Raw genomic sequence first — 25,116 nt, forward strand, 5'->3', positions numbered from 1 at the left:
GAGGATAACACTGAAGCTCTTAATGTCTGCCCTGCATTGAAGGGACAGGTACAATGCTTTTAGAATCATAGAATTCCTGTAGGGCAGAGTCACAATCCACCATCCTGCACATTTTTGGAACGTGGGAGGAAACTGCAGCACCCAGAGGAAAGCCATTCAGACATGGGGAGAATGTATAAACTCTACACAGTCAGTCATCCAAGGTTGGAATCGAACCCAGGTCACTACTGCTGTGAGGCAGCAATGCTAACCACTGTGCCACCATGCTGCTCTTATTTGCCCTGGAACCTTATATCCTCTGCCCATGCAATGAGACCTTCCTGTGGAATCCTTGTTCTCTTGGAATTCATCCCATTCCATGCCCCTTGTCCAAGGAGATGTGTACCTCCTCTATGCCTTCTGAGGCAAATCATTCCTCCTTTGCTGTGCAAGGTTGTATAGGGTAAGGCAAACCACATTGATAAGGAATATCCTCTATCGAGATTATTGGACAGCCCCACCTGATCAGTCCAAACACATGTTTAACAAGCTAATGGTCAGCTCTAATAAGGACCAAATTGCAGAATGTGTTGCATTGTGTGTCTCTCCTCAGATACTGTCTGTGGCCAAATGATTTCAATAGCCATGTCTTTTGGGAATACTCCTTATCACTGAACAAGCGACCCCAAAAGCACAGAAGACCCGTGAAGATGTGTGGCACCTGCAAGTGATTCAAGATGTAGGATTTGTGCAATGTCCCAGGATACCTTGCACAAACATACATTATCTGCTTTGGATGATCATAGATAAGAACATAAGAAATAGGAGCAGGATTAGGCCATCTAGCCCCTCGAGCCTGCCCCACCATTCAATAAGGTCATGGCTGTTCTGATAGTGGTTCAGTTCCACTTACCTGCCTCCTCCCTATAACCCTTAATTCCCTTATTGGTCAGAAATCTATCTACCTATGACTTAAACACATTTAATGAGGTAGCCTCCACTGTTTCAATGGGCAGAGAATTCCAGAGATTCACTACACTCTGGGAGAAGAAGTTCCTCCTCAACTCTGTTCTAAATTGACTCCCTCCTTATTTTGAGGCCTGTGCCCTCGAGTTCTTGTTTCCTTTCTAAGTGGAAATAATCTCTCTGCCTCTAACCTGTCTAGCCCCTTCATTATCTTTTATGTTTTTATAAGATCTCCCCTCTGCCTTCTAAACTCCAATGAGCACAGGCCCAATCTACTCAATCTCTCCTCATAAGCTAACCCCCTCATCTCTGGAATCAACCTGCTGAACCTTCTCTGTACTCCCTCCAGGTAACTTAAAATCAATGAAATACTTTTAAGTATATTCACTGTTGTAATGAAAGAAACACAGTGTCCAGTTGGCACAGGATAAGGTCCCACAAGCAGCAATGCGATAATGACCTGCTGATCTATTTTTCTGATGTTGATTGAGGAATAAATATAAGGCAGGAGCAAGGATAACTCCTTTGCCCTTCTTCCAAGTAGCAGTATGGAATCTTTTATATCCACCTGTGAGGGCAGATAAGGGCCACTGTTTAACATCTCATTTGAATGGCAACACCTCCAACAGTGCAGTTCTTCCTTGGTAATGCTCTGAAATGACAACTTAGATTTTTGTGCTCAAGTCTCTGGAGTAGACTTGCACCCTCCACTCTTTTGACTCAAGTGAAAGTGCTACCAACTGAACCACAGCTGATGCTAACAAATACAATTTTTATAATGATTGATAAAAGATTCAGAAATGATATAAAGAAGAAAATAATGAATGCAGTGATTTATTGTGATCTGGAATTCATTACCTAAAAAGGTGACGAAAGCAGATCCATAGTAGCTTTACAAACAGAATTGGATAAATAGTTGACATGAAAAAATATACAGGGCTTTGGGGAAAGAGCAATTGTGTGGGACAAATTGGACAGCTTTACCAAAGGATAGGCACAAACATGATGGACCAAATGGCTGCCATGTCTCACTTTATGATTTCAGTTTGGTATTTCTGCAATTTTTCCATATTAGGAATTATCGTGGACAAGCATATGCTAAGCAAGCGATGTACAAGGAAGCAGTTGAGGATTTGGCTTGTGCTGTTCATTTGGATCCCGACAACTGGGAGGCTTTCTATCATAGAGGCTGTCTTCTGCGAAAGGTTTACCCACTAAAAGCATTACAGGACTTTAGTGTTTCAGGTATATTGCAAGCTTAATATATGTTGTAGTTGGTGATTATACAAATGTTAAAAGAAGTGGAATTGTCCACCAAGCCATGCCCAAAACTAAAAATGTTATAAATTTTAAATTTTTTTGATACTGATTGCTGTAAAATAGGCTTAGCTTTCTGCAGTCAAATCAATGGTTGTTAAGAGAAATGCCAATCTTGATAGATATTTGTATCCTAAGTATTTTAGGGACGCACACTGGCAGCTGTATCACAATCATGCCTGCCAGTGGTCTTTGCCACTGCCCTGCTGGTGTATGCAGGATTGGTACAAGGTCACCTGATTTAAATAATGCCAATTGGCTCCTACACTATTTGAGACTTACCTTGCATGCCCACCACTGTGTAGAGACTGGAAAGTACTGATCCAAATGCTGAGGGGGTGTAAAGGAGGTGAGGTAAATAGTTCTTTCCCAGAATATTGATTTCCTCATGTCTTTGGCCTTTTTTATGAGGGGGCTAGAAATGTCAATTGAAAATGATTATGTAATGACCAACTTTAATTAATGCAGCCTGGATCCCAGGTTGACTTAGTAGCCTGCATATTTCTTTCATTGAACATATTGACTGCCGTTGTTCCTTTCAGCCTCTGAAGGGCTGTGATTAGGGGCCTTTGGAAAGGCAGCTTCTGCTTTTTGTCCCAATTCTTTCGTACCAAAGGTTCCATTCATTATAAGATTATTTCAACTAAATAGCTTGGGGAGACAACTGAGAACCAGGGGTCATGCTTACATTTTATGGAAGGGCAGATTGAGTTGGCTGCTGGGCAGTTTTTTCTTGGATGATAATGGATCTGTGGAAAAGATGGCCAACTGATGGATGCTATGAATGCTAATTCTTTAAATTCCTTCAACGAAAGCTGAAATTATTTCTGGCTTGAATGAAGATCACCTCAGGCAGGAGTTTGATATACGTAAGGGAGAAACAATATGATCTCAAAACTAATTTTGATCATCAAAGAGCATTGAAGAAGAATTTTCAAGTTTAATCTTTACTAATTGGCCAACTTTGGGGCGGCATGACGGCACTTTGCTTAAAGTATCCTTTGTAAACTGCTCCGAGTGATTGCTTCCACATCCAGGAAATCTTTAGTCACTGAAAGAGCCATTTTTCTAAAGGCGCTTTCTATTTAAATTAACTGAATACAACACCTGAAAGAAAGCACCAGTTCCTTACACCCAGTGTCTTTAAATCCAATATTCCAAAACCTAACAAGGAATTATACTGTTTAACCCTGGATGAGCCTCCAAATTTTGTTGGGGCACTTGACCAGAACCCCATTGGAAAATTCAATATACACTGTCCCAGGTGAGCTCCCAGGTCACTGAAGGCATGTCAATCATAGAAACTCCTAATGACTCTGCAAACTTTGCTGTGGTCAGTGGCATAATTTAGGGTCAAATAAATCTCTCTCCTGGTACCATTCACATTTTTCTGTATATATCTAAATACTTTATAGAACTTCTGGAAATAAGATGTTCAATAAAAAGTTATTGTTTTCTCTCAAAATAGTAGATAATACAAATTTATTGACAAGCTTTATCTACTTTTCTTTGCAGTGCTTATCAATAATGAGATTGAGAATTTGGAATCATTTTTACATCGTGGGATTTTGTACACTGAACTTAACGAGTGGCATGCAGCAATATATGACTTTGAAAATGTTATCAAGCTTGACAGGTACACTGCCTGAATCTTTTAATATTGTTAGTTTGTTTGCATCAGGAAATAAAAGTAATAAAATATCAGGAGCGATTCTCCCATTAGTGCAGTGGCTGGCAGAATCACGCAGGGGTGATTTGCGGGATTCCTGTGAGCGTTCACGCCCTGCTAGTGTCTCCCAGCACTAAATTTCCCAGTGTGGTCTGCTCCGTGCTGGAAATCGGTGGGAAAGCGGGGTTAGCATTTAAATGATATTTTACATATCATTAAAAGCTATTAATTGGCCTGAGACTGAAGTCTCCGGGCCTTATAATCCCTCCCACCCAGGCAGAGTGTTTCATTCTAGTGGAGATTACACTAGCTCCCCACTTTCGGAAAGCTAGTAACTTGATCCCACTGGAGAGAAGGGGGGCAATCGGAGCCTCCCCCAGGGGGTCGGGCAGCTGGGGGATGGCCCAGGGCATGGACACCCAGGCTGTGCCAGCTTGTGCCCATATATGTGCTCTCCTATATATAGGCGATACACCGGGCAGTACCAAGGGGGTGGGCTCTTGGGGGCAGGGCCTAGAGGGTGATTGCTGGGGGTCGTGCTGCCATACTGCATTGGGATCGATGGGGCCAGGAGGGAGGCCAGTGATTGGGGTGGGCTGGGAGGGGTGGGGGTGATGTGCTGGTGGGGATGGTGGGGGGTACAGTCAGCCGAGGGGACTGCCAGGCGGGATTGGCACTGTGGGGGGGGAAGGGGCTGGAAATCGGGTGGTCTTGGACGTGGGGAGGGAGGGGGCCGGGAAGGTCAAGTGGTCCGCAATCAGTCCGTGGGGGCATTGGCAGGCAGCACTGTGGTGGTCCTGGGCTGGCTGGCGATTGAACTGGTCAGCAAATGGGAGGCTAACAATTCTGGGCCACTGCACATGCGCAGAGACCTGCTGGTTTCAGCCTTTGGGTGGGAATAGACCCCGCTCCATGAAATCTAATGATACTCACACTGGGGGCATCTGCATGGTACAGTGTGGGAGATTGTTGTCTGAACTCCCATTGAAAAAAACAGCATAAAATAATTCCAGTTTTCCCACAAATTCAGCACTTAGAATTTTTTGGAGGAACATTCCCAAAACATACCCATCGTGTTTCACCGATAACAACTACTAGCATGAATTCGTACTGTTCATATCGGTCATGGGGTTTGTATGAAGAGCCATGGTGCCAACATGGCAGTTATGTAAACACCATATACTCGTGAACTGTATTGCCAAGTGAATGTTCTTTCCAGGTCATGTCTTCTTTTTCCATCTTATGTGTTTTTCAATTCAAAGGTGACATGTTCATGATGCAGTGTACGGTAGTGTTCCAGTGGGTATATAGATGACTGCTAAGACCAATTTCCATCAGGAAGGTTCTGCTGAAAATAGGAAAGAAAAATTCAGATGATTGATCTTTTAATGAGCTGTTAGCTTGGTAGTACCTCTCCTTGTGAATTGTCACTGCCTCTGATATGTGCATGCCTCCAGAGGAGACCACATCATATTTTAGTTGGTTGTGCTAAATCCGGCGATCCTGGGTGAGTTTCTCCCAGGACTTAAAGTCAATATCAAAACTCCTTCAGATGTCTTCAGAGTGTCCAGATTGGAGGTGTAGTGGACAGTGAGGAAGGTTTTCAAAGCTTGCAGAAGGATTTGGACCAGCTGGAAAATTGGGCTGAAAAATGACAGATGGAGTTTAATGCAAACAAGTGTGAGGTATTGCACTTTGGAAGGACAAACCAAGGTAGAACATACAAGGTAAATGGTAGGACACTGAAGAGTGTAGTAGAACAGAGGGATCTGGGAATACAGATACATAATTCCCTAAAAGTGGCATCACAGGTAGGTAGGGTCGTAAAGAGTGCTTTTGGTACATTGGTCTTTATAAATCAAAGTATTGAGTATAAGAGTTGGAATGTTATGGTGAGGCTATATAAGACATTGGTGAGGCCGAATTTAGAGTATTGTGTGCAATTTTGGTCACCTAATTACAGGAAGGATATTAATAAGGTTGAAAGAGTGTAGAGAAGGTTTACAAGGATGTTGCCAGGACTTGAGAAACTGAGTTACAGAGAAAGATTGAATAGGTTAGGACTTTATTCCCTGGATCGTTGAAGAATGAGGGGAGATTTGATAGAGGTGTATAAAATTATGATGGGTATAGATAGAGTGAATGCAAGCAGGCTTTTCCACTGAGGCTAGGGGAAAAATAAACTAGAGGACATGGGTTAAGGGTGAAGGGGGGAAAAGTTTAAACGGAATATTGCGGGGGGAGGGCGTTCTTCACACAGAGAGTGGTGGGAGTGTGGAATGAGCTGCCAGATGAAGTGGTAAATGCGGGCTCACTTTTATCATTTAAGAAAAACTTGGACAGGTACATGGATGAGAGGGGTGTGGAGGGAAATGGTCCAGGTGCAGGTCAGTGGGACTAGGCAGAAAAATGGTTCGGCACAGCCAAGAAGGGCCAAAAGGCCTGTTTCTGTGCTGTTATGTTCTAAGGTTCTATGGTTCTAACATTACATGTGCAATGGACAATGGAGAACCTGTGGATGTGGTGTATCTGGATTTCCAGAAGGCATTTGACAAGGTGCTGCACCAAAGACTGCTGCATAAGATAAAGGTGTATGGTGTTACCCAACAGAAAGCAAAGAGTGGGGGTAAATGTATGTTTTTTTGGTTGGTGATCAGTGGCCAGCGTTATGCCTCAGGGATCAGTGTTGGGACCACAATTGTTTACAATTTACATAAATGATTTGGAGCTGGGGACCAAATGTAGTGTGTCAAAATTCACAGATGACACTTCGATGAGTGGTAGAGCAAAGTGTGCAGAAGACGCTGAAAGTCTGCAAAGGGATATAGATAGTCTAAGTGAACGGGCAAGGGTCTGGCAGATGAAGTACAATGTTGGTAAATGTGAGATCATCCATTTTGGTAGAAATAACAGCAAAATGGACTATTTTTTAAATGGTAAAAGATTGCAGCATGCTGCTGTGCAGAGGGACCTGGGTGTCCTTGTGGAAGAATCACAAGGAATTGATTTGCAGGTGGAGCAGGTAATTAAGAAGGCAAATGGAATTTTGTTCTTCATTGCTAGAGGGATGGAGATTGAAAACAGTGAGATTATGTTGCAGCTGTATAAGGTACCGGTGAGGCCACACCTGGAAAACTATATACAGTTTTGGTCTCCTTAGTTGAGAAGGGATATACTGGCAGTGGAGGGGTGCAGAGGAGATTCAGGAGCTTGATTCCAGAGTTGAGAGTGTTAGAACTAGGAGGCATAGCCTCAAAATAAGACGGAGCAGATTTAGGACTAAGCTGAGGAGGAACTTCTTCACACAAAGGGTTGTGACTCTGTGGAATTCCCTGCCCAGTGGAGCAGTTGAGGCTAACTCATTGAATGTTTTTAAGGCAAGGATAGATACATTTTTGAACAGCAAAGGAATTAAGAGCTATGGTGAGTGGGTGGATAAGTGGAGCTGAGTCCACGAAAAGATCAGCCATGACCTTATTGAATGGTGGAGCAGGCTCGAGGGCCAGATGGCCTACGCCTCCTCCAAGTTCTTTTGTGCTATTATCATTGTTTCAGCATTTGCTGGCTCAGTGTGAGCCCATTTCCTCACCTGAATCATGCTTACTAATGGAACTGCATTACAAGTTTCCATGTTCAGTCACACAAGAGCTGCCCTTTTCTCTTGGTCTGATGGCAACTCACTTATGCTCAATGACCCACCACATTCTGATCCCAATGCTATACCAGCCTCTAAGATATGCACGGTGCTAATATCTGAGTTGGTGGCTGCTCGAATCAGATCAAACGATTTGTGGTTCTTCATCACTGGCATGGGCTTGACCTCTTACTTCCTCCTGGCAGTGTTAGGGCCTGGCCAAGTGGCAGATGTGGGGTATGTGAAATCATAAAGGACACAGAAACTTTGGGGTAAGGGATGGTTGGAGGAGGAAAGTGGGAGGTCCGTGCTCACATAATCTTCATCTTTCAATTTATGATGTACCTCAAGGTGATACGAATAGGAGGTTGAGATGGGATAGAGGTCTGTAACACACCTCCATCTGCAATGGCCTCAGCAACATGGACTCTTTTGCTGCGGTCCCCTTGAAAAGGAGCACCAAATCCTCTATGAGGGTGAATGGATGCAGTTGTGACCGCTAATCATTTGCCGATCACTCTTATTATGCGTGCCGTTTTGCTGTAAAGTGGCACTATGTCTAGGTTATGTCAGGCCCGTAGAGGCAGTGAGAGTTGAGTAAGAGACTAGTATTATTGAAAGCTGTCTGTATAAAGTGGACTAGGTGAATGTTAGGCCTGAATGCGTGGCACGGTAGTACAGTGGTTAGCACTGCTGCTTCACAGCTCCGGGGACCTGGGTTCGATTCCCAGCTTGAGTCACTGTCTGTGTGGAGTTTGCACATTCTCCTCATGTCTGCGTAAGTTTCCTCCGGGTGCTCTGGTTTCCTCCCACAGTCCAAAGATGTGCGGGTTAGGTTGATTGGCCATGCTAAAATTGCCCCTTAGTGTCCTGAGATGCTTAGGTTAGAGGGATTAGTGGGTGAAATATGTAGGGATATGGGGATAGAGCTGGGTGAGATTGTGGACGGTGCAGACTTGATGGGTTGAATGGCCTCTTTCTATATTTTAGGATTCTATGACTTCTATGAATCCTGTTGTGTTAGTAAGTGCAGTCCGGTGAGTGATGGGGGCATGATGAATTTGGCAATGTAACAGACTTATTTGCTTGGTGTGAGATGATGTATAGCTGCATTCACTGACTTTGGGGTTCATATTTCTGCACTACTGCCAGGATCTCAGGGCTAACTCCAGGCATTGATCTCTTGAGCCATTTGCTTCCACTACTTCTTGAGGACACACCTTTCTTGATTTGATTTGATTTTTTATGGTCATATGTATTAGTGTAGAATGAAAGTTTTGTTTCTTGCGCACTATATAGACAAAGCATGCTGCACATAGAAAAGAAAAGGAGAGGTGCAGAATGTAGCACTATAGTCATAGCTAGGATGTAGAGAAAGATCAGCTTAATATGAGGTAGGTCCATTCAGAAGTCTGATGGCAGCTGTTCTTGAGTTGGTTGGTACAAGCTCTCGGACTTTTGTATCTTTTTCCTTTGGAGAAAGGTGGCTTTCTGACGAACATGATAATCCCGATGGGCTGGAGCAGGAAACGCGGCTTGTTATTGATAGCTGGAGCAGACGATTCCAGACAACTTTTATGAAGGTGACAAACTGAGCTTTCTGATCTCATGATATTTTCCACTCCCACCCATCATGATATCCATTGTGAGCAGGGCTGGAAAATCTCACCCTCTGTTTCTTTCTGCTGACTATATCCAGCATTTTCAGTTTTTTATCACAGAGCTTATTTTCCTTTTAAAATTGGATTATTATTGCAAAGCAATCTGTAGATTTACAAATGCTATAAAGGTTGTTGCCCTTGTAGAAGTTGGTTCAACCTTAATTGTTTCTTGTGGCAATACAGACAAAGCATACTGTATGTAGAAAAGGAAAGGAGAGGGTGCAAAATGTATTGTTACATACATAGCTAGGGTGTAGAGAAGATCAACTTAATACAAGGTGGGTCCATTCAAAAGTCTGATGGTAGCAGGGAAAAAGCTGTTCTTGAGTTAGTTGGTACGTGTCCTCATAATTGAGTTAATTCAGGACATGAAGCACAGTAAAGATAAATATTTTCAGGTGCACATTCTAAATAATGCAGGTGATAGTTTGCATAATCAAAACACGGTTCAATGTCTGAAGGAAGATCTGTATACAATAATTTATTACATATATTCTTATTGAATAGTACTTTTTTCTGTATGATTAATATAGCTTGTGTTTTGCTTCCAGATCTATTTCCTTTGCTCATATAAATCTAGGGCTCATTTTCCTTTTAAAATTGGATTTTTATTATGAAGCAATCCGTAGATTTACAAATGCTATAACGGTTGAACCAACTTCTACAAGGGCATATGTGTGTCGAGCGCAGGCAAATCACAAGGTACGCATACACATGAAATTAAATTGTTAAACTTGAATTTTGTGGTCTAGTTGACTGTATATTACTTTGCTTTTAAATTGATTAGAACATAGAACATGGAACATTACAGCGCAGTACAGGCCCATCGGCCCTCAATGTTGCGCCGACCAGTGGAACCAATCTAATGACCCTCTAACCTAAACTATTCCAATGTTATCCATATGTCTATCCAATGACCATTTGAATGCTCTTAACGTTGGTGAGCCCACTACTGCTGCAGGCAGGGCATTCCACGCCCTTACTACCTTCTGAGTAAAGAACCTACCTCTGACATCCGTCCTGTATTTATCACTCCTCAATTTAAAGCTATGCCCTCTCGTGTTAGCCAACACCATCTGAAGAAAAAGGCTGTCACTGTCTACCCTATCTAATCCTCTGATCATCTTGTATGCCTCAATTAAGTCACCTCTTAACCTTCTTCTCTCTAATGAAATCAACCTCAAGTCCCTCAGCCTTTCCTCACGAAAGACCCAAATTAGCTTCCTAATCAAAATTTTGCCTATCTTGTGGAAAATATCGGGATACCTAGGCCTCAGTAATCTTGAGTTATGCAAGCCTCTGCTGACTACTATTAATTGACTTGTTTTAGAAGTACATACGAACAGAATGATGGTCACCTGTGATGTTTTCCATGGCTGAACAGCCTGCTGACACTAACTTTCTAGACTGATGTGGATGTGCCGGCGTCGGACTGGGGTAAACACAGTAAAAAGTCTGACAACACCAGGTTTTAGTCCAACTGATTTATTTGATAGTAAAACAAGCTTTCGGGTTAGTCCCTTCGTCAGGTGAATGGAGAGTTCTGGCCTCAGACAGAGCATATAAAGCAAACATGGGTAGGGACCACATGGTGACATCAGGCACCCAACAGCATTTCAGCTTGCAGTTCGTAGCATTTTCTCTTGACACATGTGGAATGTGCATCTTGCGGGAGGTGGGAAGTCATGCAGGCACAAGGTATCCTCGATGACTGTATCAGCAGCAAGTGTTATCAGCTAAAGAATCTTGAGCTCTTAGTTGCGGAACTCAAGCAGCAGCTGGAGTCACTGTGGTGCATCTGCACAACTGAGGATCATGTGGATTGCATGTTTAAAGAGGTGGACACATTGGAGCTAAGAGGTACACAGGCAGAGAGGAAATGGGTGACCACAAGGAAATCCAAGTGAAACAGGTAGGCAGTACAGGAATCTCCTGAGGCTATCTCACTCACTAACCATTCTTCTATTTTGGAGATTGGTGAGCGAGTTGGTTCCTCAGAGGACTGTAGCAAGAGCCATGTTCTTGGCATCATCGGTAGCTTAGCTGAACAGGAGGGGAGGCGGAAGAGTGAATGTTCTCCAGCCATTGTGTATTTCATAGTTAGGGAGTAGACACGATTTCATAGTTAGGGAGTAGACATGCATTTCTGTGGCTATATGTATGACTCTGGGTTGTTATGATGGTTTCCTGGTGCTAGGGTCAAAGATATCATAGAGTGGCTGCAGGACGTTCTTTTGGGGGAGGGGGAACAGTCAGAGGTTGTACTCCACATTCGGCCAGTGATAGATATGGAAAAGCAGATTTTAGGGAGCTGGGAAGGGGATACAGATTATTCAGTTTGACTTAAGGGCAGGGAAACCTCTCTGGAAACTATAGTTGGGGACAAAATCAGTAGTCAGTGAGACAACTGCAGGGCAATTAAGGAAAGCCAGCATGGATTCTTTAAGGGAAAATCATGCTCAATTAACTTGCTGGAGCTTTTTGAGGAGGTCGCAGAGAAGGTTGATAAAGGCAACACTGTTGTTGTGGTGTATATGGATTTTAAAAAGGCATCTGATACAATGCCACACCACAGAGTTGGACCCAAGGCCAAAATTGAACCCGGATCCCTGGTACTGTGAGGCATCAGTGCTAACCACTGTGCCACTGGGCCATTTCTCGAAAACTGAAAGCTGAAAATGCAAGAAATATCGAGCAGTTCAGGCAGCATCCATAGAAAGGGAAACGGAGTTAACATTTCAGGTTGATGGCCTTCTGTCAGGCCTGTCTGCCCTTCAAGCATTTGCTGACCAAAATCATTAGAGCCTGCTCATAATGGTGAAAGCTCTGTTATACTGACATGGGTCCAAGATTTGGAGGTTCCTGTGCTTGTGAGAAAAGAAAAGACACAGAGATTTTAGGCAGTCAGGCTAGCTCTGAATGAATGACTTGATTATTTTCTTGTATCAACTTCCATTAACTTCAAACTCTTCAAGCTTACTTTACGGTTACCTTGGACTTTGGAGCACTGTACAGTTCAGGTTTATTTTCTTACTTGCTGTTATTTTTAAATGCAGTTTTATGTTTAGTGTACCAATGATATGTGCCATTTATCTTGGCCATGGTATTGACAATGGTGGTTGCACATGCTCTCCAGTTATTACCTTTTGATTCTGCTTTGCCAAGTGCCAGTCTGTGTCTTGTTATCAGTTTTTGCTTTCAGACAGAACTGTTCGTTACTCTGCCATTAACACTTAGGGCCCGATTTTAACAAAAGTTCGCACCTGAAATTTGGGCATCGGGCCTGTAACACAATCTGCACCCGAAACTGAGCAGTTCACGACTTTACCGACACCCGCTTTGGGTGCGGATCCGGTCTGCACCCCAGTCGGGCAGCCTGACGATTTAAATGCATTAGCATGCATTTAAATTGACTTAATGAACCGTGAGCCCAACTCTATCGCCAAATCCCACTTTACCGTCTTCGGATCCGTTCCGGATCCGTGCTGTTACCAACCAAAAATCCGAAGCAGATTCCTATTCTGCAGGGAAACTTCTGAAGCCCATCCTCCTTGAACACCCTTCGCAGACCCCCCAACTAACCACCCCAGCAGACCCGCCCCTGCCGCCCCCCACTGCCCCCCCCCCGATCTGAACTGCCTGGGAGGCAGACCCCCCCAGCAGACCCCACTCCTCTCCACCCCGTGATCGGATCCCCCTGGGATGGAGCACACCCCCCCCCACCCCGCGATCCACCACCTCTGGGAGGCAGGACCCCCCAGCAGAACCCCTCCTCACCCCCCGGGAGTTTTTCTAGCACCTCCTGCTTTATGTCAGATATTCAGCATCAGCAGTATTTTACTTTTATTTATATATCTGAAATCAAGGCCTTGTTCCTCTCATTTCAAGAAATAATACTGTTTCCTGTAAAGTGAGGACTCTATGGCACGTCCCTGATCCAAACATCCAAATAAGAACAAAGAACAAAACAGCCCGGGAAACAGGCCCTTCGGCCCAACGAGCCCATGCCGCCATTTTAACATTACGAGTCCCCCCTCCACCCATGACCTTTATCTATGCTTATGGCATTCCACATTGAGGGAAAACTAATTTAGGGACAATTTATTACACCAATCAGCCTAATAGCACATCTTTGGGGTGTGGGAGGAAACCGGAGCACCCGGAGAAAACCCACACAAGCACGGGGAGAATGCGTAAACTCCCACAGACACTGGCCCAAATCCATGTGTCTGCACAGCCAACAGTGATAGTCACTGAGCTGTCGTGTTGGTCAGCATCTAACAACATGAAGTACTAGGCTATTCTCGAGACAACCAAGAGCAGCCCTCGTACAACCCATCGCGTGTATGCCCCTCATTGGACAACAAGGTGGACCGAAGCACGTGTGAATGAAAGAGAAAAACATTAGTATCATCCCCATCCTTATACGTTACCAGGGACATCCCAAGGCTACTGAACCTTATTTAAAACAATCTCCTATATCCCTCCATCTCCAACCCACTCACATGCCTGTCTAAGTAACTCTTAAACAACTCCTGCCTCCACCACCTTGCTTGGCAGAGCATTCCATACCCCCACTACCCTCTGTGTGAAAAACCTCCCTCTAACATCCGTGTTATACCTCGCCTCCCTCACCCAAAGCCTGTGGCCCCTCGTAATGTGCGTTTCTAACATAGGAAAAATAAGCCAAGAACACTCCCCTACAATCTTCTGGGTCCCAATGTAGCACATTTGGGTCCCAATTTCCAATGTTCATTGAGTGCCACTGAGTTTTGGCAAGTTGAAGTCTCAACTCTTTTTGTCCTCACCCGGACTCCACACTTTACAAGGTTGAGCAGGATCTCACAGCATAAGCCGGAGTTTGAAACTCCTGTTTGCTTGCTGGCCAAATAGATCAGAAATTTGGGTAGTGGTGAATGGTAAGTTCAACTCCTGACTTAAGTTGCACTCTCCATTTTGTCACCAGCCTCCAGTGCCTGAAGTCTTGCCATTAGCTGATTGCTACCTTCCTTTCTTGATGCTCCTGTTTCTATTTCTGCTTTTTCTCAAGTATCTCCATTACTAGGTCACACCATCCATACAAGCACCAGTAACTCTTGTTCTCTTCATGTGCCCTTTCTATAAAAGAAATTAAGCACAATCATCTACATATGATATTGAATCTTTAATTCTTTAACAGTGTGTGGGAGGTTATCTGCTGGAATTATTCCAGTTTAACTTGATACAGTGCTATGCCAATAATTATTTACTCTCCAGCAGTTTTCTTGAGGGAGTGCCAAAACAGTCAGTTAAAATTGATTCTTTATCCAAATAACCGTGGCTCATTTTATGTAATTCTGTTGTCCTTAAAATAGAAGGTGAAAACCAGTAGCCCTGTTTGCTGAGGGTGCTGATCCCATTATGTCTGCTAAATCTCCTGGGAAGGTCAAAACAGGATTTATGTTGGCGAGATTTTGATTTGAGATCTTCCCTATCCCTGGCAGTGTGAGTTCCTTGATTATACATAAATTTAAATATAATTAAAGGGCTTTACACTGCAGCATCTGCCCACACTGTATCTTTCTCACCTGGCGGCATGTCGTTATACTGACACAAATCACAACTGGTTTTCAAAAGTGAAAAAAAATCAGTGATTCTGAATTGCGCTCCATAAGCCTGTTGGCGAGGCTTATCGTACCTGAAACCCTACTGCCCCGATTGGTGCCTCCAACTGCGCATGCTCACCAAAAGAAGTGATTGAATGCTGCTCCCTTACCACATCACGCCTGGGCTGGAGAATGCCTCCCCCTGCCCCCACAGACATTGCCCCACCCCCACAACATTACTGACTCCCTTATCCCCCCACCTGCCTGCCACCCAGACTGATCGCCCCCCCCCCCCCCTTTCCCCCAACGATCTCAGGCAGAGTGGCAGCAGACCCCCCTTTCCACTCACCTCAGGCAGAGTGGCAGTGGACCCCCACCGTCTCCTCTGGACTCCGAAGGTAGAGTACCAAGGTCCACCACGCTGGTGTGACAATGTGCAGAATATAGAGGGAATTTGGGGGGATGGGAGTTGGAATGGTGATGGAACCCACAGATACAAACCCCTAGTGAGTGAACTGTCTGGTGATCAGGGCCTCCATTGCCGCCCTTGCATGCCTCATTTGGGCTGCCAGCCCTCAAGCATCTGGTTGGTGTTCCTCGGCATGCTCTTCCTCATCTTCCTCTTCCACTTTTTCCTCCTCTTCCTGCTGGTAATCCTCCCCAGTGACGGCCGGCTGGTCAGCCTCCACATCCTCCTTCTCCCCCAAGGGTCCACATCTCTGCAGAGCCAGGTTATGCAAGGCACAGCACACCACCACAGAGTGGGAGGAGATCAGGGGGCTGTACGGGAGGGCCCAACCAGATCAGTCCAGGCAGTGTATCTTAAGGAGCACCTCCCCACTATCACACGGGTGGCTACATGGGCCTCATTATAGCAGGTCCCTGCCTCAGACACAGGCTTCTGCACAGGCATCATCAACTGTGTCTGAAGCGGGTAATCCATGTCACCTAGGAGCCAACCTCACAGCCTGGGCTCCTTCTCGATTGCCTCTGGGATGTTCAAGCTCCTGACAATAAGCTGTCATGCATGCTGCCTGGATGTCTGGCACAGACATGCATGATGGTCATATTATGGTTGCACACTAGATGAACATTCAGGGAGTGGAACCCTTTCCTATTTACAAACCTTCGTGGATTCTGTAGCTGGGCCTTAAGGATAACATGTGAGCAGTCAATCACCTCCTGTATGTTAGGCGTCCCCGCAATGGCTGCAAAGTCTGCAGTCCAGGCTTCCTGCTGCGCCTAGTCCAAGCTGAAGTTGTTGAACATACAGGGCTTCAGTGACCTGCCTCAAACAGATGTGCACAATAGATTGGGAGATGCCACAGACATCTCCTCTCAGGGTCTGGAAAGAATCAGTTGTGTAGAAGTTTAGAGCGGCCGTCAATTTGACAGCCACTGAGTGTAGGTGCCCCCCCTGCCTCCAGATGCCAGGTCCTGCAACAGGTTGCACAAGTGTTGCACGACCTCCTTTTGGAGTTGGAGACATTGACGGCACATGGTGTCTGACATTTGGTCGAAGGACACTCGTGCATGGAACTGCCGGGGTCTCTGATCCCTCTTTCTCTTAATCCCATTCCACCCTGGAGTGAATGGTTGCCACCTCCTGCCTCTGGTGATCATCTCCCGCTTGTCCTGGAAGTGTTAGGGCTCGGGGCTCCTGTGCCTGCAATTTGTCCTCCTGCTTCTCCTTCTTAGCTCCAGCAGCAATCAAAATGACAGCTAGATCTATTGGTTGCACAGAAAAAGCCATGTTGTCACTCTGGAAATGGGAGGGGTGGTGTGCGGTAGTGAGGGGAGATGGCGAGGAACACATGTAAAGGTTATAGAACACTGCTTGCATCTAGCACATCAACAGTCACTGTCCCCAATACCCCCCAATTCCCTCAGCCATATGCTCCCCACAATCAAAGTCCCTCCCACCTCCCCCAGCCAAATGCTCCCCACAATCACAGCCCCTTTATTCCCCAGCCAAATGCTCCCCACAATCACAGCCCCTTTATTCCCCAGCCAAATGCTCCCCACAATCACAGCCCCTTTATTCCCCCAGCCAAATGCTCCCCACAATCACAGCCCCTTTATTCCCCCAGCCACATGCTACCCACAATCACAGCCTGTTGGAGTAAAATCAAAATTAAAGGATACAAAATGGATTCTGGGAAAAGACGTTAAGATGTGTTGACTTGGGCACAGACATTGCACGAAGAGTTAAAGCCTGTTAGTGTCTAAATTACTGCAGGAAGTAGATCAGACCTTGAGGCACCTTAGCTTGACATAAGGCAGAGCCAAAACAGTGAGTTTTGGTAATGAGATCAGCCACTGATGGGGGACATAAATGCATAAATGCACAAATGTATCTACTCTATGCATAACGATGAGATAACTGTTGATGTCTGAACTTATCCATTATTTGTAAAAGTATAAAAGATGCTCAACTGTATAGTTGAGAAGGTGCCTGCATGCACTGTGGAGAGCCCAGTGCTTCTCCCAAAGCTTTGTCTGATAAAACTGTGTATTGAATCTTAGGTCTGACTCCAAGTGGTAATTTTCCCACAACACAGCCCCTGCAATTCCCCCAGCCACATGCTCCCCACAATCACAGACCTCCTCATTTCCCCCAGCCACATGCTACCCACAATCACAGCCCCTCCAAATCCCCCAGCCACATGCTCCCCACAGACACAGCCCCACCAATTCCCCCAACCACATGTTCCCCACAATCACAGCCCCACCCCTCAATTTCCCCAGCCACATGTTCCCCACAATCACAGCCCCACCCCTCAATTTCCCCAGCCACATGCTCCCCACAATCACAGACCCCGCCCCCCCAATTTCCCCAGCCACATGTTCCCCACAATCACAGACCCTGCCCCCCCAATTTCCCCAGCCACATGTTCCCCACAATCACAGACCCTGCCCCCCCCAATTTCCCCAGCCACATGTTCCCTACAATCACAGACCCTGCCCCCCCAATTTCCCCAGCCACATGTTCCCTACAATCACAGACCCGGCCCCCCCAATTTCCCCAGCCACATGCTCCCCACAATCACAGAACCCCTCGCAATTTCCCCAGCCACATGTTCCCTACAATCACAGACCCTGCCCCCCCAATTTCCCCAGCCACATGCTCCCCACAATCACAGAGCACCTCGCAATTTCCCCAGCCACATGTTCCCCACAATCACAGAGCACCTCGCAATTTCCCCAGCCACATGTTCCCCACAATCACAGAGCACCTCGCAATTTCCCCAGCCACATGTTCCCCACAATCACAGACCCCACCCCCCCAATTTCCCCAGCCACATGTTCCCCACAATCACAGTCCCCGCCACCCCCCCCCCCACCCCCCCAATTCCCCCAGCCACATACTGCCCATAATTACAGCTCCTTGCAAAACTGAGAGGCTGCAGCAGTGCAATTTGCAAGGGCTTTGTGCACATCCTTCAGCTGGAAGTGAGCTGAGTGCACAAGGACCCAGCAGCACTGCAAGACCGGAGGTCAGTGCTGAGACCCGGGTCCATGCTGCAAGTCAGACATCGGAGACCCTGCAGAGCAACAGCCCCCCACCTCCCCACACTCGCAGAGCCACCACAGACCCAACTCAGAAAATGGCCACAACAACGGGACACCTGTGAGTAGCAGAGAGCTATTGGATGCTATGCACTTACTTTCTCACTAACCCTCACTAATGGAGCGCCTGAATCAGACTTTTATTGAGCATGTCTGATTTGCGCTGATTCCCGATTGGCAAATGTGGTAGCAAAGGGGGAAGTGCTGGTAAAGGAGGGCCTCCAGCCCATTAATTCAATTTAACTGCATTCAAATGCATTTAAATTGCCATGGCGCCCATTTTGGGCACAGTCCCAAACGTAGCCATTTTAGGCGCTTGGTGTAATAACTCCACGGAGGCGAAAGTCCCATCACCAAGTTACTTTATTTACACTACACATCTGTACACAGACAGCTGTCCAGTTGCTCCCTACTGAATGCAGGCTGAGAGGCTGAAACACCTGCATTTATACGGAGCGTGAGACTCCTTGATTTAACCATCAATTTGGACTCATCAGGTATCTCTTTCAACACCAAACAAATAAACTAACTAGGACTCATCCGATCATTCATACTCTAACAAGCCAACTTCATTAATCTGGCTGAAGTCATCAGACTTTGTAAAAGTGGAATGGCTGTGGAGATGGTCGCAGATCGCGCTATACACCTCATGCCCAAGTTTACCAAGTTTTTGTGCCCGAAAATGGGCGCAATTTCATGGTAAAATCAGGCCGTCAGTGTCAAAGTGGGAGCATGGCCTCTTATGTGGGAGAGGCTGATCCAGGCAAATTGAATCTTAGTGCAAAATCCTAAAGTAAGTGGTTTTGTACGTAATTCAATTATATTTGAAATTCTTTGGTCTTTATGGTTAATGCACTTAATTGCACTGGCATCTGAGAACAAAACTAATGGAAAGATCCCTTAAAATCTACATTTTGTGAAAGAAAATTGTAAAGAATAAGCAAAAAATATTTTTGACTCACAAAATTTCAAAGAAACTAATAATGATCTGTGGTATGTTTTATGTTTGAATTTGTCACGACAGATCCATAATCTGAAAAGCGCTTTGAAAGATATAACATGCGCCATCCACCTCCAGCCTCAAACACATTACTTCTACTTGTTAAGGTGAGTAGAAGGATTCCTTTCTTTCGCAATGTCTTCATTGCATTATGAAGCAAGTCTATAACCGAATCAGACTTTTATAGATATGACTATTTAATATCAAGGATGTTCAACCCATGATATAATAATAAAACAGAATGACTTTGTGATAGATTTTGCTTTATATATTGGCAGAACAAAGTATACTTACTGTTTCCATTCTGTTTTCTTTAAGTGTGCACTCTAGAAAATTGGTATGAATTTTAATAACCAATTTAAATTGTTCCTGCATTCAACTGCAGGACAAGGCCTTGGAAAGTTCAATTTCTGGAATTTTTGGTCAATGTTCTGTAAAATAAACATAGTTCCATACAGTTCTGAGTTCACATCTGTGTATGCTTTCAACTTTTGGGGTTTGAATGATGATAAGCACATTAAGAACAATGAGAGTGCAGCAGTTTGAAGTGACTCTATTTCTCAATTGCATTGAGCTAGCTGTCTTCTTCAATGTTATCATTCTCCTCCTCTTTGTACCGTATGAAGAAGAGAATTTTCACTTGGAAATTCCCTCCCGGTACAAAGCAGTATTTTAAGCTGAGCTGAGTAAAACTAACACCAAAACTCCTTTTGATATGAAGGGCAAATACTAGTGTGCATTACTTAGAGAAAGTTTGATGTTAGATATTGAAACATAGAACTATAAAAAATAGGAACAGATGTAAGCAGTTTGGTCCTTCAGGCCTGCTCCAATATTCATATAATCATGGCTGATCCTCTATCTAAATGCCATTCTCCTGCACCCTTCTCATGCCCTGTGAAGATGTTTCTTCTCATCTCAGCCCTAAATGGTCCATCCCATATTCTGAGACTATGAATCATTCTTCTCAATCCCACTAGCCAGAGGGAACGACATCTTCCCAGCTGAATTTTATATGTTACAATTAGAATCCCTCTCATTCTTCTAAGTTCCAGTGAATACAGGCCAGGTTGACTCAATCTCTCCTCACACGGCAATCCAACGATCCCAGGAATCTGTTTGGTAAACATTTACTGTACTCCCTCCATGGTAAGTATATCTTTTCTGAGATAAGGTGACTGATGAAGGGATTTTAATCATTCTGATCATAATACTCAACATAGAGAACTAGCAGCTAATATTTTAGTTTAAGAATTTTAAATGAAAAACTAACGAAGGCATTAAAAGTCATTTAATGTTATTTGTTAAATCTGCCAGTAACCAATTATTAGCCTGAGGTTTTCTTGTATCAGAGAATGGACTGATAAACATGAAAAACCTAATTACAACATAACTCAGACATGATACATTATGAAATTATCCTTTGTTCAAAAGGACAAATTATACACATTTTTATACAAAAACATGGAGTTTGATCTGGGACTTCTGCCAAATGCTTGGGCTTGCATCCAACAGAACTGGTTCTCACCTCTTTAAAAAATGCTGAATAAGTCAAATGTATAATTTTGTCATGCTAAGCAATAAGGGAGCCATATTGATTTAGGAGTGTACTTCCGATAGGTAAACGAACAAATGACAAGCTATTATTTAAGGTGTTAAATCATAATTCGATTTGAGAATATGTCGTGAATAGATTGACAAGTTAAATATTAAATGAAATCATGTTAAGTTAATTGCTGGGTTGTATCTAAGATAACCAAATTGTATAATTATCTAAGATTTTGGCATGAAAGGCAGAGATCTGTAGAGGAAACTAAAGGTGCTATTGCATCACCAGATCCCCCTTCAGCCAAAGTATTGTATCTGTCCGATGTATGTCTTTTGTCCTTTGTACTGTTTATATGTTTTATAACAAAATTAGTTTTGGAAATACATTTATTACACTTTAGATCTGAGTTTCATTTACCTTTGTGAAAAATATTAAATAGAATTACCTTTTAGTATTTTCTAAAAACATTCCTGCCACTGAAAACAGAATTCCCCACTTCAGAGACCAAAACTGCACACAATACTCCAGGTGTGGTCATCAAGGTTCTGTGCACTGTAAATAAACATCCTTGCTCATGTACTCAAGTCCTCTTGTAATGGAGACCAACATGCAATTTGCCTTCCGACATATTGCTGGACCTTCATGTTTGCTTTCAGTGACTGGTGTACAAGGACACCCAGATCCCTGTGCACATCAACATTTTCTAATCTACCACCATTTAAATAATAGTCTGCCATTCTGTTTCTCTGTCCGAAATGGATAACATCACATTTATCCATGTTATACTGCATCTGTCACATATCTGCACACTCACTCAACTTGTGTAAATGACCTTGAAATCTCTTAACATCCTTCTCACCACTCATATTCCCACCAAGTTTTATGTCATCAGCAAACTTGGAAATATTACATTTGGTTCCCTCATCCAAATCATTGATATTTAGTGAGCAGCTGGGGTCCAAGCAATGATCCCTGTGGGATCCCATCCTACTCTGTTTCCTGGGGGATTGCCTCAGTGGCCTCTGTCCTTAGCAGCGGGATGAGCACACTTGTTACCCATTGGTGGGGAGCAATTGTGAATCCTGCTGTTGGGGACCTCTCCTGATGCGGGGGTGAGATGTTGTTGGGCCCAGAGAATTCAGTCCTGGGCCTGCCAATCATATTGAAATTGAAATTTCAATATGCTAGTCATCTCTGTACCGATTTCTGGCACAAAGCTGATAATGCCAAAAAAAACGACCTGGAAGACTCACGATCAGCCAGATGTTGGTCACAGGTCCTGCTAAAGGATGATGTTGCCCAGCTGTGCTACTCAAGTGGCTGGGAGAATCCCGTCCATTAGCTTTCAGTTCCATTAATTTCTCCAGCACTATGTTCATAGTAATAATTTTCTTCAATTCCGGCTTTTCACTAGACCTTTGCTTCCTTATTAATTCTGAGAAGCTATTTGTGGGGAGGGGGAAATATCCTCCCCTCCTTTTAGTGGGCAGAAATTGTGGACTGGATGGAGAACCAAGGGGGAGTCCTAAATGGCTTTTATGGTGGTGGGGTTTTGCTGCTCCATTTTCCCTGTTCACCCGCATGACCTAACACAGAAATAGCATTATAACACATTTAAATCTAATTGACAGACATTCTCGCTGTTATATGTGTCTTCATAGGAAAGTTCCTCCCCCTCTCCCACTCCTGTCTCCGCCTCTGTCTTGGTGAAGTGGTGTCATAGCGTCACGTCAGCATAGTTTGCATGGCTTACAACGGGTTTTTATAAATGGGCAACTGGAGAAGAGAATCCACTGGGTCACACAGGTTAGGTGCAGTCCCCAGGGAAGAGAGGATCATGCCTGGGCAATACTTTGGCAGTGCCTGGTCACTGCCCCTGGAATCTCCAGGGGCCAGTGCCATGATGGGTTTGCAGAAGAATTGCCGTGTGTTCCGTGTCCATGGGAGGTGTGGAGTTGTGGGGGATTCTGAGGGGATGGGGGTAATTCTGTGATGGTGTAGGAGGAAAGACTCTATAGTGGGGTGGATTCCATGGTGGTGAGAGGTGGGATTTCTGTGGTGATGTGTTGGAGGGGTAGTTTCTGTTTACATGTGGTCTGTGCTTTTCTCTATTTTTTTACATCAGGCTGCCCCTTAAAGATGGCACCCTGATCTTTTGAAAGCGGTGTTGCTGGTGGGATAGACTCATTCACAGCCCACCCTGCTGGCATCAAAGCGTGAGACCCCCCCTTTTAGATTTTTTTCACAAAATGTTCAAAGATGCGACATTGCAGCCAATGAACTAGACAACACTATTACTGCCCAAGTTGACATTTTGAAAATAAATGAGAAAATTTCATCCAGTGCCTTTGTATCGTATTTACATTTTTTTTGTAACATGGCACTATTTTTTGCCAGCCCTTGTTTTCTCTGCCTTACACTTTTCGTTCTACTTTTCTGTTTTTAATTTGTATATTTTGTATATTTGTTTCTCCACTCAGGCTCCCACCACATTGTCACTCCAGTTTAAATCCTCCCCAAAACACCAGCAAATACATCTGTGAGGACATCGATCCCAGCCCTTCTGAGCTGCAACCGTCCACCAGCTGCAATAGGTCCCACCTTCCCCAGAATTTGTCCCAGCTCCTCAGGAGTCCAGATCTCTTTCTCCAGTTATGCATTCAACTGGTATATTCTTCCATTCCTGCTTTCACTAGCATGTAGCACTGGAGTAATCCTGAGATTACTACTTTGAGGTCCTGCATTATAATTAATTTCATAGTTCCCTTGATTCTGTTTCCAGGATCCCATCCCTCCTCGTACCTTTGGTGCCAATATTGACCACAACCTCTGGCTTATCACCTTCCCCCTTCAGAATGTCTTGCAGCTGTTCAGTAATGTCCTTGACCCTGGCACCAGGGAGGCAACAGACCATCCTGTGTCATGTCTGTGGCCAGAGGAAGGTCTGTCTGTTCCCCTTATGATAGAATCCCCTATCACAATTGCTGTCCTCTTTTCTTTCACCATCCTGGGCTTGGCTTTTTCTGCAGTCCCTTGAGAAACCGTCTCCCACATCAGGAACCAAAACAGAGAATCTGTCAGAGAGGGAGATGGACTCAGGGGACTCCTGCACTACTTGCTGAGCGCTCTTGCTCTGTCAGGCAGTCACTCATTCCCTTTCTGCATCTGCACTCTTTACTTGCGATATGATTATCTCACATTACATGCTAGCCACGAAGATCTATGTCCCACAGTGACTCCAGTCACAGCTACACAGATTCTGAAACGCAGATTTTGAGTTGCTGTAGCTGGAGACACTTCCTGCACAAGTGGTCATCCCAGACAGTGGAAGTATCCCCGACTTCCCGTATCATACAAGAAGAGCATCGACAAGGCCAAGCTACTCTGTCATGACTTACCTTTTAATTGCTCCCTTTAATGTTACTTCCTTTAGTTTAGAATATATAAAGGACAATAGAAATATTCATCAGGTCCCACTTACCAAGATGGCTGCACTTCTTTGGTTTCCCCGTGATATCACGCTTTGTTTTTGTTTCTAATCTTGCTTCGAACTCCGATCTTTATTGAAGTCTTGCCTCTCTGTCTCTTCACTATTTATTGAAATCTCACCTCTCTTCCTCACACTTTACTGCAGACTCAATTCTCTTTTTGCTCTTTATTGCAGTCCTGTCTCTCTCTCTCTTCCTCTCCCAGCTCTTTATTGCAGTCTCACCTCTCCTCCTTGCTCTGTATTGAAGTCTTGCCTCCCTCCCAGTTTTGTATTGAAGTCTTGTCTCTCTCTCTCTCTCTCCCCACTCTTTATTGAGGTCTCACCTCTCTCATCTTTAAACTTGCAGGAATGGATCAGAATAGTCAGAGACATCCATTGACCCCATACTAATGACATAAGATCAGGTTTCTACTAAACCTTAATGGGCACTAGAATTATTTTGGGAGAATAATTCTTGTACAGACTTTTTAGCAGTGATTTTGAGATTATGGTCCTGTAGTGCAATTTAATCCTCAGTCTCCCTAAAACTGATGATATGTCAGTGAGAATCTTTCATATGGCCTTAGGAGGATTTTCTAGTACTTTAGAAAGAAATTGTCAATTTCTACTCTACTAAAGTAAACATGATTTATTTATTGAATGTTTGTGAAAGGGCCAGATTTTCCCCTTTGAGGTGGGATTCAGGAATTGGACCAT

At 44.4% G+C, this 25,116-nt stretch overlaps 1 protein-coding gene across 1 annotated transcript in view; it reads left to right on the forward strand.

Moving 5' to 3' along the window:
- ttc6 (tetratricopeptide repeat domain 6) overlaps positions 1–25,116 on the forward strand; it is a 268,411-nt gene that overhangs the window by 129,911 nt on the left and 113,384 nt on the right. The window contains exons 16-19 of the mRNA XM_080201905.1: positions 2,021–2,190; positions 3,778–3,898; positions 9,778–9,928; positions 19,406–19,488. Coding sequence (XP_080058031.1) covers positions 2,021–2,190; positions 3,778–3,898; positions 9,778–9,928; positions 19,406–19,488 — 525 coding nt within the window. The remainder of the gene's footprint in view (positions 1–2,020; positions 2,191–3,777; positions 3,899–9,777; positions 9,929–19,405; positions 19,489–25,116) is intronic.

The sequence above is a fragment of the Carcharhinus amblyrhynchos genome, chromosome 14, assembly GCF_965287045.1.
Source record: "Carcharhinus amblyrhynchos chromosome 14, sCarAmb.v2.hapA, whole genome shotgun sequence".
Classification (NCBI taxonomy): domain Eukaryota; kingdom Metazoa; phylum Chordata; class Chondrichthyes; order Carcharhiniformes; family Carcharhinidae; genus Carcharhinus; species Carcharhinus amblyrhynchos.